Source organism: Oreochromis niloticus, linkage group LG8 (genome assembly GCF_001858045.2).
Source record: "Oreochromis niloticus isolate F11D_XX linkage group LG8, O_niloticus_UMD_NMBU, whole genome shotgun sequence".
Lineage (NCBI taxonomy): Eukaryota > Metazoa > Chordata > Actinopteri > Cichliformes > Cichlidae > Oreochromis > Oreochromis niloticus.
In genome coordinates, this window is record NC_031973.2 from 17,634,125 (window position 1) to 17,652,605 (window position 18,481).

Below are 18,481 nucleotides of genomic sequence, written 5' to 3' on the forward strand. Positions count from 1 at the left end.
GTCATCAGATCTCAATCAAAAAGAGCACCTTTGGGATGTGGTGGAACAGAAGTCTTTCATTTTTGCTGTGAAGCCGACAAATCTAAAGCAACTGTGATGTTTCCAGGACCTTATTGAATCTGTGACCTAAAAATGAAGGCAGTTCTGATGGAAAGATAAGGTCCAACCTTGTAGCCTGTAACTAATAAACTGGTCACTGATAAGGTTGGGCGATTGGATGATCGTTTTACAAGAGTGATTTATTTATTTATTTGCCCATGAGTAAGTCTGCTAATAATGTTGGTTGAAGCTAATAGAAGCAGTCAACAGATAACAAATAAATAAATAAAAGCGTACCCCAAATGTATCCAGTTCAGAGTGCACCAAAATTCATTCATTTACTCAAACTCATTACAGAAAGAAAGGCAGTAGCCCATGTTAAAAAAACAAAAACAAACAAAAAAAAAAACATTTTATTTAAATGAGAAAAAAAAAAACAACAACAAAAAAAAAAAAAAAAACCACAATGGTGGGGATGGAAACAAAGAGAAACCAGCTTCTTTTTTCCACTATAACTGTGTTTACAGGCTGTTCCACTGTTTACCTGTCTTACAGACTCGACCAAACAACAAATACAAAATTAAACAAAAAGTAAGTTAAAAATCAAAATGTCTCTTTCAGCAAACATTAAAAAAAAAAAGGTCAGAAAGTCCTTAATGCGATTTGGCGCATTTCAAATAAATAAATAAGTAAATGAATAATGCAAGAAGTTGCTATATTAACACTGAAACAATCAAGAAAAGAAGGTAAAATATTCCCTCCAAACAAAACTTATAAATTCTTTTACCTTATCAGGTTTTAGCAGGTGGTTAACAATATTAGCTGCGGTGCTAAAGATGCATTCTGAAGGTGTACTTCCACCAAGCCAGTGGATCGTCTTCTCCGTCTACGACCTCCTCGCTGAGGTAACAGTCCATTTCTATCCGCTCCTTCTCTTCCAGTGTGCAATTTGGCAATTAGTTCGTCCATGTTTGGCAATTCTGTTTTCTAAACACGCAAATCAGTCCATGCATGATAACATTGCTCTGCCCAACAAAAATCGTTGGTTATTGGACTGACAACTGTCAGTTGGAACATTTTTTACATATCGCCCAACCTTAGCCAGTGACTGTATAAACTGATGCAAACACAAAGATGAAGACAGCACCAAGTTGACTTCAGGCATCAAATCCACAATTTATTTTCAAATACAAAAGATAATCTTTACTTACTTGATTTAAAATACATCCTTCTCAGAACTACTTTGAATACTCTGAATCAGTGCTGACAGCTCAGCATACAGAAGAAATCAGTTTGGCATCATTTGCATGTCAGATACAAAGTAAAATATTTTAATTGTGAATAATCTAAACCACCTATACTCGTTACAATCAGTTTTGTGAATTCCGATTGCTTGACATCTTTCAGAGTCTCATTTCTGAAGTAGCATCAGTAGAGCGATCACACAGCTGAACAACACAAGAGCCCCCGCACACTTGCTTTGATTAGCATGGTCATACAGTTGAAACTCCGGTATTGTGCTTGTAATGAAGTCTGTGTAGTTGGTCAGTCTGGCATACACACCTGGCTTGTTTGCATTAGCACAGCCAGTTCCAAAGCTCACCACCCCAGCCTGAACCCAGGACCCGTTTACCATCTGACAAACAAGAGGCCCTCCTGAATCACCCTGAGAAGTGAGGGGGGAAAAAATCCAAAAAGATTAAATCAGTAGTGCTTAAGCAGAAGATTGTTCAAAGTAGAGATTAGGTGACTAAAAGAAAAAGAAGGAGGTAATCCAAAATATTTTCAATGCCACTTCTTGTTTTGTTAATATAAACACAGCACAAACAGCTGATCCAACAGTACCTGGCAGGAGTCCTTGCCGCCCTCCTGGTATCCAGCACAGATCATGTCATACAAGATGTTCACCTGCTCCGTCGGGTCCGTTTGGTACATCTCCTGACATGAACTCTGGGAGATGATTGGCACCTGCACTTTCTGCAGAGTCCCGAATCCTGGCAGAGGGACTGAGGGGAATACGAGGACAGAGGATGAAGAACAAAAAGGGTGGCGAGTGTTTGTGTCCAGTATAAATATAAAGCCTCGATCACAAAGATGAGCAAGTGTATGTTATACATTTCTAAAATAATAGGTATCTGGTGATAAAAATGCTGTCCAAAAGTCATATGTATGCATGCAATGAATAAAGTCATGAATTTAGAAAGCCTTACCATTATCCCTGATGTTCCCCCAGCCAGTGACAGTGCACATCATGCCACTTGGGAACAGGGTGTCAGAGGTGGGTAAGCATACAGGACTGACATAATCTGACCAGGTAACAGGGCTGGCCAGTTCCACCAGCGCCACATCATTTCCACTGTAAGGGTCAGTATAATCAGACGGCACCACAATCTGTTTCACTTTATGTGATGACTCATGTGGATTGAAGCCATTCTGCTGGTAGCGACCAACATAGAGGGTGTAAGAACTAACATCAGATGGACTAGGGGGAAAAAAAGACAGAGACACAATGAATTAAAGGCTAAACATTTACTTTACAAGCAGGTGTTCCCTGAAATGAGGACTGATGATAAGAGAAACTTTAAAAAGTAGCAGTTCTGTATTTAAGCTTCACAATTTTTGTGAATGATGATGGTTTTTGTATGTAAGAACGCTACCTGTGGGCAAAAACCAAACAAACAAACAAAAAAATCCAAGCATAATCTGTTTTTAATGTCATTCTTTCTTAACAAATGAGAGGACACAAGAACACTTCAAAAAAAAAAATAAAAAATAAAAGGAACAGGCCCCTTTCTAAGAGGAAAGTGTTCTTACTTGGGGAAACAATGTGCTGCAGATAGAACCCAGTTTTCCGTGATCAGAGAGCCTCCACAGATATGAGCAGAGCTTTTCTGTAACCAATGAGGATTTAGTGAGCAGAGTAATTAAAATATACACTTTACAATTTAATACATGAAAATCTACTAAAGTTTCCAAGGCCTCACCTGTACATCCACCTGCCACGGCCACTCGCCTACTGACGAATCCAGCCCGCCCACAATCCTGTCCTGCATTAATGGTGGTCGTCCACATTCTTGGGCGTTAGAAGTCAAAATACCTAGAGGAGGGAAAGTAGGTACACCACGGTAGCTGGACTTTATTTACTTATATTTTTTAATTAATGTTACTTAAAAAAAGAAGAAGAAGAAGAAGAAGGAATGAAAATGACAAACTTCCTCAGCTAAGAACAGAGAGCAGATATTTTTCAGGTGGGGAAGAAAAAAAAATGGCGAGGGAAGCTAACGGGAACCCACTCACCTGTTATGAACCAGAAAACAGCAGGAAATCTCGGTTTCACTAACATGATTCGATGTTTTCTATCACAAATGTAGTTCAACTACTAACGAGGCGGTTATCTCTCAATTATAAAACGCTGTAAATATGTCCCAGCGTCCTCTACCATTAATCAGAGTCTCCAGCTGTGAAGTTAAGTCTTTAAAAAAAAATTACATCTCCTTTCTTTAAAGTCGCCCTCCCTGCTTAACGGCGTCGAAAAAAAACAATCATAGGTTTCAGGTTTTACCAGTATCGGTGAGACTCTGAGTATCCGCTTTGCGCCTAATCGTCTGCCTACCTGTGTGTTCATACAGCCAACCGAAAGTCTTGCTCTGCCCCCCAGAATCCGCCGGAACCAATAACGTTTACCGAATGGAAAACCCAACCAATCAGATTGTCCTCCACTCATTTAGTTACAGGTATCAGGGGTTTTTTTTTTTCCTTCGGCTTATTAAAGGTGTTCTTTGCATACCAAGAAATTTGAGTTTGTGTTTACATTTTGCCTGTTGATGAAAGCCTGTTTGGGTTGAATGCACTGTTGTTTCACTTCTGTATTTACTGGTAAAGAGGAGCAAGACTACTCCACTACTTGGTGTCTGTTTTATTTGAGTTAATGTCATGTGAGCTGTGCTTTAATGTTCTTGCTATATATCCAGCTGCATTAGTATGAGTTGATTGTGTACTGTTTAGTGAAAATAACCGGTTTAATCTCATTTTAATGTTATAATATAATATTCTTTTCATTCATACAAATTTACAGTTTCATATTCACACCTCAAAACTTTTCAAGAACTCCGAACATCACCAATGAGGCACATTTAATGCTAAAACGTTATTAGACCACCTCTCAATAAAACATAAAAACACAAATATTGAAGAAATCTGTCAAAATCTAGTTTAAAACTATAAATTATATTGATATTTATTAGGCATCTGTCTATACTCATTCAAATTTGTAAATTTGAAAATTCATGGCTAACAACAATAGTCATAGTTTAGCACTAAAAATATAATTTCATTTAAAGAGCCTGTAGACACTGGTGCTCTTTTTCCATTACAAAAAAATAGAAAAAAATATTTTGGTAATGACCAGTACTATTAATTTAGGGCAGCAGTGGTATAAACGTTGCGTTGGGCAGTGGTCTAATCTGCCTCTGCATTAACATTGTGCGTAGGAATTGATAAGCCTTTCATTTGAACCCAGTATTGTTATGCCTGTAAACACTCCATGGGACTGTTAGCAAAGTTAACCATAAAATATTTTATTGACTCATTTTATAAAACTGACAATATTGCACACATTCTAAAAAGCCCCTGTGTGATTCAGCTACACCTATATTGCCCTCATGCTTTTATTATGTGTTTGTAGATCAAAAGGATCATAGTCCATATCTGCTTAACAGGTGTGCAAGGGACACACAATCAGGGTCAAGCGTGCACTAAATTGGACAAATAGTCTTTCTGTTGTTTCCCCCATAACATTATTAGAGGATTACGTCTTATTGTCAAATTTGTAAATATCACCTCAGCTGATTTTGTTTTTACATGTTGGCCACACATGTGGTCTGTGGTAATCCTATTTTTCTTTACATGACACCAAATGTTTATTCCTTCTGTCTGTCTATAAAGCTGTCTGTCTTTCTCTCTTTTTTTGCCTTTCTCTTTTTCCTCTCTTCCCTCCCTGTGTCTGTCCCTCCCTCCCTCCCTCCCTCCCCGCCCCAGGCAGTGTGTCTAGTTTCACAGAGCAATTGAAGGTGACAGGGACAGAGAGAGAGGGAGAGGGAGGGAGGGACAGAGGGAGGACACATCACAGTATCGCCCGAGGCTACACAACAGTAAAGGAAGAGCGAGAGATGGAGGGACAAAGAGAGAAGAGAGGGGAGACTCACGAAAGTACTCATAGGGAATTCCATACGCAGGTAATGGGAAAATAAAGTTACACACACACAAAAAGAAAAGAGTTGAAATGAGTACATGTGAGTGTGTGCCTCACTTGTGTTTGCCTCCAGGACACCCGATATCCCCTTTTTACCACTAACAGGCTCTTTTTCCTTTCTTTCCTTTTTTTTGAGCACGAGCCATTCCTCTCTGCTCCTCTCACTCATAATATATGAACGCATTATTGGATCCAGTCAGTAAGAGCAATTATAATGCACTCCTGTTTGTTTTTATTTTAACAACTTGATGAATATTTGTCGTGGCATTGTAACCATGGTGACTGCCTCCACCTCCACTGCCCCCACCCCTTCCCTTCCCTCCCGGCCCGGTCCACCTCCCCTTCCCCATCCCCCCTTCAGCGCTGAAAAAGCAAGGGATGGCAAGAGAGGGAGGGAGAGAGAGAGAGCGGGAGAGAGAGGTGACAGGAATGAACTAACAAGATGCACTAAAAAAATGCATGTCCCGGAGCTACATGAATCTTTGCAGTGAAGCACGCGCCATCACACACACGCACAGAGACTCTCACACACACACGAACACACACACACACTACTGCAGTCAGCACATAGGGATCACATAGGTTAAGCCATATTCCAACAACAACTGGAACACAATAAGATGCAACAATAATTTCAGAATAGAGGAAAAAAACAAAAGGTCAATAGGCTAAAAAAAAAAAAAAGACAAGAGGGTGGGGTGAAATGTGTGTGTGTGTAATGTGTTAATGCTATATTTTTGGGTCCAGTTTTAAATCAGCTGAGCAGTTTTTGTTACTCAACAGTCTTTCACTTATCCCCTGATTTCTGTGTTCACTGTTAGTATTTTTTATCAGTATATTTTCAGGAAGTTTGATTTTTTTGGCACAAGCACTACAGTTTGGTTCCTCTTGTTCTCCTATTACAGTAAAATGACTTCCTCTAAAAATTATTATTTTACATGAAGCATGTGATACACATCTGTATAAGATTGCCCAAAAGCTAAATCATGGACTTATTTAACTTCCTAACAATACATAAAGTAGCTTAAACCACCTAAAGTCCCATTTGAATCAACTGTAACATTAAAAAGCTTTTTTTTAAAAAAACAATGTGAAAGTCGTGAAATTTACCCATTCTGTATTATAAAAACTAATATCCACGCTCAAAGTACGTCTTGCTGTTTTTCCTCTCGGGGTGGGGGTTTCTTTTAAGAAGTATTCAATATTTTTTTCTTAATTAAAGTGTCTAAACGCTTCTTCCACCACTGTTCTTCCTTGTTTTTTTACCTTTGAACTTGTCAAGTCTTTTTCTTTTCTCCGAGGCACGTCTTGGAGGAAAGTAACAGAGAAAGAGGGAGGTGCAGGGAGGGGGGCTTGGATGAAGCAATGGGGGCAGCGGCGAAAGAATAGCAGAGTATGAAAGAGAGAGGGAGCGACAGAGAGAAAGGGAGCGCAAAGTCTTGTCAACCGGAAATAAAACAAGCTGGCACCCTCCCCATCCCCAAGCCCCTACACCCACCCCAAAGTCACATACTTCTTCTTCACTCTCTCCATCTCTCTCCTCTGCCTCTCTGCTCCCATCTTTCATCGCTCTCTTCTCCTTTCTTCCGTTGCAAAGAGATATATTTAAACCCTGGTTCTTCTCTGTTCTCTGGCTTCGACTCTACCGTGTACCGTCATACCTGCGTCATTACTTACACCTAACATCAGACCTTGTGTGTCTATCGTCAAGGGTTTCAGTATGGTGCTCCTTTAACCCACTGTGGGGCCACACACTGCCTTTGTTCATTGTCCCATAGCTGTAAGCTCTGCATGTTATAGCAGAGGAACAATACGTCTGTGGTCAGGGAACAATACCTGGGTGTTCTCACAAAAGCTGGAATTCAAACCACCTGGCCATCTGCAGCATCTAAACAGGCCTGAAACACCAGTGTAAAGATTTAAAAACGGTGTTTGTGTGATATCAAATAGCTGCTTTAGAAAACTGACTATAGAGTTGGGCTGAGTTCATTATTTAGATCACAGGCAGGTAAAACAAACCAGAAATTATTTGATACCCGAATCATCATTTGAGATGAGAAATGAGAACATTGAAGGCTTCACCTCCTTAAATCTGAACATGCTGGATTTTTTTTGTTCTACATTATGCTGAATTTTAAAATCTATGTCTTCTGAAATTATAACCAAAAATGAAAACTAAAGAAAGTTATGTAAATATGTTTCCTAATTATTTTCATTGTTTGCAAATCCTGCAAATAATAATGCAGGCGAGTCGCTGCTATAGGCCAAAGTAAAAACTAATTAACTGAATAAATTAGTGAATGGTTTTGTTAAACAACATTTTAACTTGCTCTATAGCGTGACATGTTTATGTTCTAAAAATAGGTTACCATAAAACTATAACATTCTTCTCTAAAAAAGAAAATTTCATAGTTTTATAAAATGATGAAACGACGAATGAATATATAGATCGTTTAAAACAGAAATTATTCATTCTTTTAATTCAGATTTCCAGAATAATAAATATACAATTATTACAAAGGTTTAAATATAAGTGAATAAATAAATAATAATTAGCTCAATAATAATAGCAAAAATAGCTTATTAATAGGTTGCAAATGAACTTTTTTCCTTAATAATATCTGGTCATAAAGAATACTTTTGTATCTAATGAGATTTGTAGTAAAATTATTGCTCATCCTTCTTCAATCCAGCTTCTTAGACAAGCTGGAAGAAATAATATATAATGTTAACCTTAATATTACACAATACACACAAAAACATCTCGCTTACTTGTTACATTTACGTTTTTTTGTTTGTTTTTTAAATTTAAATAACATGCTTGAAATATTTTTTGTAGTTCAAATTGATGACTCTGTATTAAAGTATGAATTATTAATTTATTATTAAGCCTAATGGCCCTAATACCTGTCCCTAAGTATTTTCATTACATACATTTATTCACATCATTTTCACAATGAAGCAACAATTAAACAATTTAGTTTCACAGATACCAAAGCAAAACGTACCAGTGTGTCTTTTTTAAGTCTTATTCATCATGATTCCCAATCATCCTGCAGTCATCAAATCTTCTCATGCCTACAAGACTCTACAGTAGCAGCAGGACAGCAGGTACGTATAGATACGTCAAAGCTTTCTCAAAGTTTTATCAATCACATCATTTAAACATCCAAACAAGAATCAGTACAAATTAGGCCCTGAGTTAGGGCAGCGAGTTTAATTATGTCACGTGTCTGATTGTTAGACACTTGGTTGTACTTAATATTTATGTGTAATTTATGGCTAAAATTGAATTCCATCATCTATTCATCAGCCACTATCGTTCCATTATCTGTGCTTTATGCTCTAGTCTCTCGGCCTCCCCTCCTCCTCTTGCTGGCATTAAGTTCAAACTTGACACTGATGTTGACTCACTTTGTCACCCCTCGGTGGCTCTCTCTCTCTCTCTCTCCCTCTTTTCCTCTCTCTCCTTCTCTCTCTCTCTCTCTCTCCCCATCGCTCGGAGGACAAGAGTGCCCGCAGACGCATTTCTCTCCAGAGCCCCCCCTTTCCCTCTTTCACTCGCTCTCACCCTGTCTAACTCTCTCCATCTCTCTCCTACTCTCCTCTTTCCACACACACACGCACAGCTACACACACACGGCATTGTCAACAAAGCTGGAGAACAAGGGACATTGGGGGACCAGGGGAATAGAGGTCCACGGAGGAGGCGAGTAACACACACAGGACCCCCTCATCATTTCATCTGGACGCTCGCGGTAAGTTTGGAGAAATTGTGCTGTGTGTTTGGTTTGGTTGCTTATTTAATTGCTGGTTTATCGCGGGCTATGGGGTCAGCATCGTCGCCACTGATATTTATTTAAAAGATTTCTGGACTTTGTGTTTAAATTGTCATCCCTGTGCTAGACGATCTAAATGAATCACATTTGACCTTTGACATTTTTCTTACGGCTGTAGTTTGTAAGATGTGGCTCCGTATTGATATACCTTTACCTTCCTTGTATAACTCTCCAAAGAGGAGATCTTCCCACCCCAAACATAAACCAACAGTTTTGTTTTACCTGAGAGCTGGGCAAATATTTATTTAAGCTGATAACACTGGTAAATGAAATAGTTTTGCTCTTTATCTTTCATAGTGACCATTAACCATGAGTTTGTTTTGGAGGCTTCAGAGCAGATCTTGCTTGCAAAGCCGCTGTACAGTATGTGATTGCAGTTTTTTTGGCTACACAGACTTGCGAACATGTTTTGGTTTACTGGCATAAAAAAGGAGCTGAAAGCAAGTAACACCATAAATGTACTGCCTTTCAGAGTGGTTTCTAATGTACTTCATCTCCCTCTGGTATACTAGCCTAGCAATGTATAACACACACTCGTTACGACAGCGAGCATGTAACTAACTCCATTTCTGCCTGTCATCATGAGGCTAATTCACCACAATGCCAACCATGTGTGAATTCATGCGATATGAACCCCTCCTTCTTCTTCCTCTTCCTCTTCTTCTCTTCTTTGCCCCTACCCCTAAACCTTGCTTCCCCACCCCACCTTAGGAGGTACGATTTGGAGGATTGAAGAAGGGAGAGAGGAGCCAAGGTGACAGTAAACAGGGTCAAACACGCACGCAGGACGGAACTCTTTTATTTCTCTTCATGGTGGTTCAGACACTCGTATTATGTATGAGAAGTTAACCATGCTGAACCTACAGAGCGGCTCTAACTGGAGTGGGCCTAACAACTGGTACCATGATCCCACCGCCATCCAGACGCAACACAGCACAGGTGAGAGGACATTTTCTGTCTTCGACACAGCCCTCACAGAACGCAAGGATTCCGTCTCTGATTTTAAACCACTTTCCAAGTCGTTTCGTGGCTACATCACCAGCCTTTGCGATCTTAAAATATGACACACACCCATGTAACACACATCTCTTTTGTCACCTTCATTGCTGCCAGTGTCTGAGGGATGTCTGCTGGACACGGAGGGCAGCATGGGAGCCGAGGCAGGGGGAGGTGGAGCGGGCAGAGTAGGAGGAGGAGTCCCCGTGGAGCGGGATGAGGGCGAGGAGTCTCAGCTGAGGCTGCAGCTCAAGAGGAAGCTGCAGAGGAACAGGACCAGCTTTACGCAGGAGCAGATCGAGGCTCTGGAGAAAGGTCAGGCCATGCAAGCACGCACAGCACTCTCCTCGCAGCCAATCGCTGCTCTCCACTGGTGCGAGCCAGACCAGAGCGTGTCATGACACAGCTCGTCTTGCTGCTTTTTTTTTTTTTTCCCTGACAACACCTTTTCTATTGGATTATATTCTTTACACCTTGTTTGCAGGAGTTTCTTAAATGGCTGTGGGGAGTGGGGGATGCAAATGAGAAAACAAAAATCATCCCGTGTCTATTTTGGCAGGACATCATCTTTATCAGAGCCTGCAGATGAGAATAAACATAACCAGATGCAAATTATCCACAATCCTCACTCCACAAATATTCCCGATCTGGTCCAGAATAGCCTCCGGGGACATGTAAAGCAGAGGTTTGATAATGCGTGTTTGCCGCGTTTGTATTATGCAGCGAGATCTGGCCCTCGTAGCCCCGATACCCTCTGAGAGGGATCAGAAAGCCACCCTTGACTGGATATGGCTGCAAAGGGCCCTTGAGCTAAATAAGGACGCAATGTCCACTGTGCAGCCGAGTGGAAATGTATCACTGTGGTCACTCTGTGCAAATGACATTAATGAGGTACACTGACCTCACTGAACAGTCAAGGCACAATAACAATCATATGTTGACACTGACGCCAATTATAACCAAGCCAATTATAACAATTTGCAAGACTCAATTTGCAAATGTATCATTATTTTTTCTAAATAAGTATTTATTAAGTATTTATTTATTAAGTGTGGACAGGTTTTTTTAATTATTTGCAGGCATTATGATCTCAACTAATTTAATATTTAAAATGAAACTTAATTATCTGCTGCTTTTTCAGATTATTTACTGACTTTTCGGGTTTCGGTTTCTCTCATGACATTTTACTAAGAAATTTGAACGGAAACAGTTCAGACTATAAAGACATCTGTACAACTAGACCTGAAACTTCAGAGTTCATCAGGATGAATCAGGCTGCCGCTTACAGGGTGAGGCACATTCGCGTTTCGACTTGTCAACAACAAAAATGTCAGCAGTTTGTCACCTAGAAATGAACTCCTTTGATGCTCTAAAAGTGAAACTCTCACTAATACGAAGTGTCTGGTTTCAAGCCACACTGTTTGTTAGACACTGTGTAGTAAGTCACTATATATGCAAATAAGTGACAAACAATGCAATTTTCCAATACTAATTAAGAAAAACAATAACCTACAAGGATTTTTCTTCAGTTTACTTTTACTCAGCCTTCTGTGAAATAAAGTGCTTAGACAGCTTCTCAACTTGAATCCTTTCATATGAACTTTCTGCGTGTTCCATAATCATAAATATTTTATACAAAGTGCAACAGATAAATATTTCAAAAATGGTTGTAAGGATACAGCTCAGCATCCTGGATTTATATGTTCCAAAGAAGGATAATTAGTAATGCTGATAGTAAGCAGTAATTACCCAACATGTAGGGTGATTGATTTCTGCTAAAATGACTCTATAAAAATCAATTTCTGCTTAATTCTAATTCAGACTAAATGATGTGATGGTTCCAAAATGTGTGAACAGCACGCCAGGCTTAGGACTCACTTTGTGTGTTTGATGATGCTTTGCATCTTCCGCAGAGTTTGAAAGGACGCATTACCCAGATGTTTTTGCAAGGGAGAGATTAGCGAACAAGATCGATTTACCTGAGGCCAGGATACAGGTGAGGAAGCTCTCAGTCCTCCTCTACAGTCACATTTATTTGTTAGGCCTAACCTGTAACAGAATCCAAATATATAAACCAATGTAGCTGTTAACAACAAGACAAACGGGTACGACGGGACTCTTTGATTGGCAGGTGTGGTTTTCAAACCGAAGAGCCAAGTGGAGGAGAGAGGAGAAGCTGCGCAATCAGCGGAGGTCAGGCGGTGTGACTTCTTGCTCGCAGAGCCAAGCCCCCCTGAGCACTTCCTTCAACACGTCTGTCTATCATCAGCAGCACAGCAGCAGTTCAGGTGTGTTTGTTGACTTAACTCATACAGCACACGAGGAGCCTGAAAGCAAGACTTTACCTATTCTCTCAATAATTTATGTATTTGGTGACAGGAATATTTTAGTAGTTTATAATTACCAGCCTCAGAGCTCCCTCTGCTTGACATTTGCAGGCTGGCAAACCATTAGAGGTTCTCCATTAGACCGCATCTATATTAAAACGTTTCCACTGCGAGATGCTTGTGCGTAAATTTGTGTGCACATGCTCACCGTGCGTGCACCCTGTGTCTCTCTCTCTCTTTCTCTCTCTCTCTCCAGGGTCCATGTTGAGTCAGGCTGAGTCGTCCCTGCCCAGCTACAGCTCCCTGTCAGTTTTCTCATCTGGAGTCCAGGTTGGAAATTCATCATTCGTCATTCATCATTTATCATCAGCACCTTCCAAACTACATCAAAGTCATCATAACAGATCAGAACCTGTTTATTATCACTTCTAGGCTCTGAAATTCATATTAATCAAAGTTAATAAATGATTCTGCAGCTGATAAAAAAATGTGGTTACAGCAGTATTCTTTAATATTACTGGCATATGGCTTGAAAGACCTTTAAATTGATTAATTTTTTTTTAAACTGATGAATGATTATTAAATCATGTGAATGAATATGAATTACATTAGGGGTTTTTTTTTTGCTTCTCTCAAATTTTGACTGAAATAATGCCATAATTTGGACATTTTTACAGTCAAATAGATCCAGTCAGTTCTTAATAAGGTTCTTCTTTCTAATTTTTCTACATGTGGCTTCAAGCAAAGCACCGAATACAAGAAACTGGAGATGTACACTTGTTTTTCTGACTTGCCTTATAACTTATAGCTCCTTCTTATCAATCAAAGTTTATTAATCATATTTTTCAACCACTGAACTCCAAATTTATTTTGCATTGAATATTTCTCCGGTGAAAAATGCAAAGGGGCTGTCGGATTGAAGGCCTTGGCAGACTTTGGCATTGTTCTGAAAGCTGGAAGGTTTGCAATATTGTATAAAAGCCTTTGAACAAAAGGCTTTTTATAAAATATAAAATGCTTTTTTAATGAAACTGCAGTTTGCTTTCACATATTTTGTCTGGAGCCTGCAGCTAATCCCCACTTTGAGGGATGTGGGATGCACATCTCTCTGGTTTTTCAGTGGAATGTAATTCATGTGTGCCAGAGCATCGAAAATAATGCATTAGAAATGTCTGCCCGGTCTGATTTCTGAAAATATATTCATCGCAACGTTTAAATCTTTAAAAAGATTTGAAAGAAAACCTTGACTCTTTTTGCATCTGCAGTATTAAACAAAAGTGTGACGCTGCTGTTGCCACCGCGCTGAACCACACTCTGACCATACCACAAGCCTCTAGCACCTCCGTGTGGTTAAACCCAAACCATGTTGCTGTAACTGTTTTAGTGCTAGATGGTCTAATAAACAGCAACGACTCTGCTTTTAAAAGTAGACTTGTATGTAACGCGTACCAACATCTTTCCTCTCCTCTGCTCCTGTGTCCGCTCTCAGTCAATTCCTCCCCAGTCGGCCTCCTCCTACTCCTGCATGTTACCTCCATCTCCTTCTGCACCGCGCAGCTTTGACTCAGCGTACTCCTCCCCTCATCTGCAGTCTCCACCCTCAGCCAACTCCAACACGGGTGAGCGTTTATTAGCATCACTTTGTCATTTGCTTTATTTCTATCTGTGATTTCTGTCTGACTCTTTACGCTTCTGACTGTTTTTCTCCTCTATTCAGGGCTCATATCGCCTGGGGTGTCAGTGCCAGTCCAGGTCCCAGGAACTGAGCCGCAGAGCATGAGTCAGAGCCTGGGTCAGTACTGGGCCAGATTACAGTGAACAACAGACAATCGTTGCCAATCAGCATGACGAGAGAAGAAGAAGGAAAAAAAGGGCATGTAAAATAAAAACGAGTGCGAAGAAAAGAATATAAGCAAGCACAGGGCTGAGCTATAGAGGGGCCTCGAAGGGGTTGCAGACCCCAAAAATGCATTAAATGTTTACAAATTCAGCCAAGAGCAGCTTTGGTTGCACTTAACAGTACTCCGGCTGTACTGGTGTTATCTTAGTATTATCAGGTTGCACTTTTGGATAGTATGTGTACATAGCGCTGAGGTCAGGATTAGGTATAGGATCAGTCTGAGGTGTGTTTAGGATTAGAGTCAGGATTAAATCAGGGTTTAATGTAGCATTTGATATTTAAGACTTAGCTTTGAAACCTTCCAAAATTCCATTACACAGTCTGGCTTTTTCTTTTATAAGTATGTATGATTCAAGCCAAAAGCACTAAAAAGAACAAAGAGGAAAAGACTGGTCTTCCTAAAGCTCAATACACATCTCCGGAAAAAAAAAGTGTTTACATTTTAGAATTATGTTGCAAAAATGTTATTTATTCTGTTCAGTTTAATTAAATAGTGCCATTCGACAGCAGAAGCCATCTCAAAGGGTTTTATGTTGTAAGGTGATGACCCTACAATATTCGCGAGAGGACTCTATCGATTTAACAGCTAAATTTGCTTTTAACCTCCAGCGAAACAATCCTCCCAGAGGTCAGCCATCTACCACAAGCACTCGGGTCGTTTATCAAAAAAGGGTGCAGGAGATTGCTTTGAGTTTTAAATTATACCTGACTTTACTTCTACCCTTCAGCTTTAAGATCAATCCTAAATGCCAGCGTATGTCAGGTGTATTGTGAAGTGTAACCACAGTTTCTTGTTACTTGAGCAGCTCAAAGATATTGTGATAGCTAGCTTGTTCCCTAAGCATAAGCTGTGTGAGGCTACTGTGAAGATTTTAGACTTGCTTACAGCAATCACTTGTACTGAAACTAAAAGAAACAACAACAAAAAAAAAACCCCATACCATGACAAGTGTAAATCCTGCCTATCCTGCCAGCAACATTACACTGAGACCACATATTTTTGTACAGACATCTGTGTATGATGAAGATAAGTGTGAAATATTGTCGGATGTTATTGGAGGGAAGAATGTAGCATGCTGTGGGCTCATTCACTCTCAAAGCACAAGTTTGATTAGTAATGCTGATGTCAGTACTGGCTGATCATAACATCAGTCTACACAATAATAAAAATGACATTAGCAGATTTTTGGGGGGCAAACTGTAAATCAGCTACATTTTGTCTCTATTCTATATGCTGTGGATGCATTTTTTTAATTCAATCAATCAAGAAATCAGAAGCAATTCCATAACAAAGTTTGCAGTGATATATATACATGATACACCACATCATAAATATTTATTAGCCTATGACAATCAGTACCAAAACTTAGTGCAAACATTCAAGAGACAATCAAAGCTGGAAGTAGAGGTGAATAACTGTGAAGTTAATGCAACACTGTCAATACAACAGCAATGGCTTTAACAAATGTGCATGACCAAAACAAGCTGCTACAGACAATCAGCTCCTATCAGAAATGAAATCAAGTATTGTACAAAAAGCTGTTGCTGTAATCTGCAGAGTTTGAACCTCTGCTCACTTTCCTCTGACTATTGGTTTCATTGATGCATCTCATACAAAATGTCTTTCGGCCCTTATTTATTTGTGTTTTCACTCGTTCACATAAGTCCTTTGTGTTGTTTTTGTTGTTGTGTGTTGTGTTAGTACTGTATAGCTACCAAGAGTCAACCCTTTTGTGAAGGCCTTGGATCCCTTTAATGAAAATAAAACTGTGTGTAATGAATCATTAAAGGTCTGCGTTTGTGACATTGTTTCGCACTTGCATGGTTCACAAGTTTTAAAAGAAAAGGATAATAGTGATGTCTATGTAGATTGGTAACAGGCTGGTAACTGGTCATCTATGTAAAGTAGCAACATTATACATTCCAAAATACAGTCAGATTAGACCACTGGCCAGTAAATCAAAGGTTATTTGCAGTTAACCTCGGCATGCTTGGTGTGCAGTGTGTGCTTAAAAGATTTGAGGAAACTGGACAACTGTTGGACAAAAGAAGTAGCATGTCTAAGAAATGACTATGTAGACCAGATGAACAGCTAAAGGTCATGAGCATGAAATGTGAAAAATAAATTCAGCAAAGATCTGACACAGGACCTGGGAGATAGGTCAGATCCTAAAAGATGCATCTGACCCTTCAGCTGATCACTAAAGCCCCGTCTGAGGAGCTACATTTAATTTTTTTTAAAGCAGGCCTGGACAGAAAAACCCAGACCTCACCATTACTGAAGCAGAAATAACAACAACAGAAAGGCAGCCAACATTCAGAGAAGAGAGTTGAAAGTCCTACAAGAAGCCTGGAGAACTTTTACTGGAGACTAATTAAAGAAATGAGAAGAAGGTTTTTCTAAAAGAGTTCAGGCTGTGTGGAAGAATAAAGGGGGTCATACTCCCTAGATTTGTACAAACTTTGTTTTTGCCTTTTATAATGTATTTCCATGTGTGTATGTGTTGATACATTTTTGCATTTATTTCCCATTTATTAATCAAAATATAAAGAAATGATGGGTGACTCAAGACTTTTGTATGGTGCCGTAGAGGAAACAGGAAAACTGGAAAACATCATCTGTCCATTCCAGCAAGATTGTTTAAACTCAATTTCCCAGAGTTCACCATTCAGAATCTTTTGTTCAACAGCATGAATGGAGCATATGCCGTCAACCACTATTACTAAATATCGAGCAGCTAAAAGACTGATCATTTCCCACAGGGCAGCGACATGAAGTGGACATGATGGAAACTGGCCTGCCATTAGCAGGGCTGCATTTTTGCGCTAATGGCTCCACTCACTTGGGCCCTGGAGGATGAACAGAAATTAAACACGGGAGGAGAGGAAGATGGGGGGGAGGGGGCAGGGAAAGATAACACCAGTTATGCTTTGCAGAGCGAATGGAAATGTAGACCCACAAACATAATGTGCTATGAGATGCCAGAGCACTCAAGCCAAATGCAGCATCACGCATTCTCCAGAAATGTAGACGTAGACGGATGAGTAAAGGTAGGCAGAACTTCCATAAATTCCATGCGCAGTTTCCATGTGCTGTTAAAAAAGGCTAAAATGTAATTAAAAGTTTAAATTTAGTTTCTATCATCCTGTTTGCAAATAACTTTGTATTTGCAAAGTTTGTATATTTTTTGTATATTTTGTCATACACATTTTTTTGGCATTTGTCATCCTCTGAGCTTTCTCCTAGCTGCTCTAATGTGTTTCCTTTCCTGACAAATAATAAGTTTCACTTCCCTTTGGCAGTTGACTCAGCCCTCTTGACAAAGAAACTGAATAAGTGAAGTTGTGTTTTGTTAAGCGTTAAAATTACTGTACATTTCCGACATTCTACTAAATTGAAGAAACAATTGGATTTTTCAAAATAGATACATATCAATACAGATAAACTATTAAACCTCTCTTGTTGCTATGGAAAAGAATTTACATGTTGTCTGTAAATCAAACCCTACAAATGTGGCATCACTGCACAACATGTCTCTTGATAGGACATTATGACTCATATATATTGCATAAACTATGCTTGAGGTCTCAGACTCATATCCCACACAGAGAACAAGAATGAATTGCTGGATCTTAGAAGAATATACAATCACACAAAGTATGTTTACTTTGTGTGATTTAGGATGATGTTTGTGGTTGCTCTAACCCAATAATTCGATGTGACCCAGGCAATAATTGAAGAAAAATTAAACAGTGAAATGACTCCCTAAGTCTCTTCTGTTTTATTACCTTTACCAGAACAAAGACAGGTCAAAGCATCGGGTAAAAAATGGTGATACTGACTCGGACCTGAAAAATCTTGTCTAGTGCGAGAGCCCACAAAGCCACAGGTTCTTTCTATTTCTACTAAATTGTACATGAGTCCTCTGTCTCATTTGGTCTGTATTTTCAGGTTTGAAAATGTTTAAATTAATAAACAAATGAATAAGTGAATAAACAGGTTTGTGAACCTAAATGTAAACAGCCTAAGCTGCTTGGTTTGAGTGCTTGATAAGAAGGCAACTGGACTTGTTTAGGTATGTGAAGATGTTTTGACCCACTAATCATGTGAGGCTTCACATAAGCCACA

The 18,481-nt window shown here is 39.5% G+C and overlaps 3 protein-coding genes across 4 annotated transcripts in view; 2 read left to right on the top strand and 1 right to left on the bottom strand.

The window, feature by feature from the left end:
* The window catches only part of LOC100701335 (protein tyrosine phosphatase receptor type H), a 574,626-nt gene that overhangs the window by 95,796 nt on the left and 460,349 nt on the right, over window positions 1-18,481 (top strand). The gene's annotated exons all lie outside the window — the stretch shown is intronic.
* zgc:92313 (serine protease 27) lies at window positions 1,191-3,671 on the bottom strand. Its single transcript, XM_005448307.4, has 6 exons — window positions 3,337-3,671; window positions 3,024-3,136; window positions 2,854-2,930; window positions 2,250-2,521; window positions 1,885-2,045; window positions 1,191-1,705 (listed from the first exon to the last, which is right to left on the bottom strand). The coding sequence occupies exons 1-6, from the start codon at window positions 3,380-3,382 to the stop codon at window positions 1,451-1,453; spliced, it is 924 nt and encodes a 307-aa protein (XP_005448364.1). The 5' UTR covers window positions 3,383-3,671; the 3' UTR covers window positions 1,191-1,450.
* Window positions 5,120-15,742, top strand: pax10 (paired box 10). Its single transcript, XM_025909582.1, has 10 exons — window positions 5,120-5,273; window positions 8,350-8,401; window positions 8,640-9,048; window positions 9,841-10,068; window positions 10,243-10,440; window positions 12,039-12,121; window positions 12,257-12,413; window positions 12,709-12,782; window positions 13,942-14,071; window positions 14,170-15,742. The coding sequence occupies exons 4-10, from the start codon at window positions 9,963-9,965 to the stop codon at window positions 14,268-14,270; spliced, it is 849 nt and encodes a 282-aa protein (XP_025765367.1). The 5' UTR covers window positions 5,120-5,273; window positions 8,350-8,401; window positions 8,640-9,048; window positions 9,841-9,962; the 3' UTR covers window positions 14,271-15,742.

Bases quoted from the DNA above. Each gene is read 5' to 3' on its own strand.
- pax10 (XM_025909582.1), top strand. From the start codon at position 9,963: ATGTATGAGAAGTTAACCATGCTGAACCTACAGAGCGGCTCTAACTGG. The intron at 12,122-12,256 runs GTGAGGAAGCTC...TTTGATTGGCAG, and splicing joins TACCTGAGGCCAGGATACAG to GTGTGGTTTTCAAACCGAAG. The intron at 14,072-14,169 runs GTGAGCGTTTAT...TCCTCTATTCAG, and splicing joins CTCAGCCAACTCCAACACGG to GGCTCATATCGCCTGGGGTG.
- zgc:92313 (XM_005448307.4), bottom strand. From the start codon at position 3,382: ATGTTAGTGAAACCGAGATTTCCTGCTGTTTTCTGGTTCATAACAG. The intron at 2,046-2,249 runs GTAAGGCTTTCT...TATTCCCCTCAG, and splicing joins GGGGAACATCAGGGATAATG to TCCCTCTGCCAGGATTCGGG. The intron at 1,706-1,884 runs GTACTGTTGGAT...CTCACTTCTCAG, and splicing joins GCGGCAAGGACTCCTGCCAG to GGTGATTCAGGAGGGCCTCT.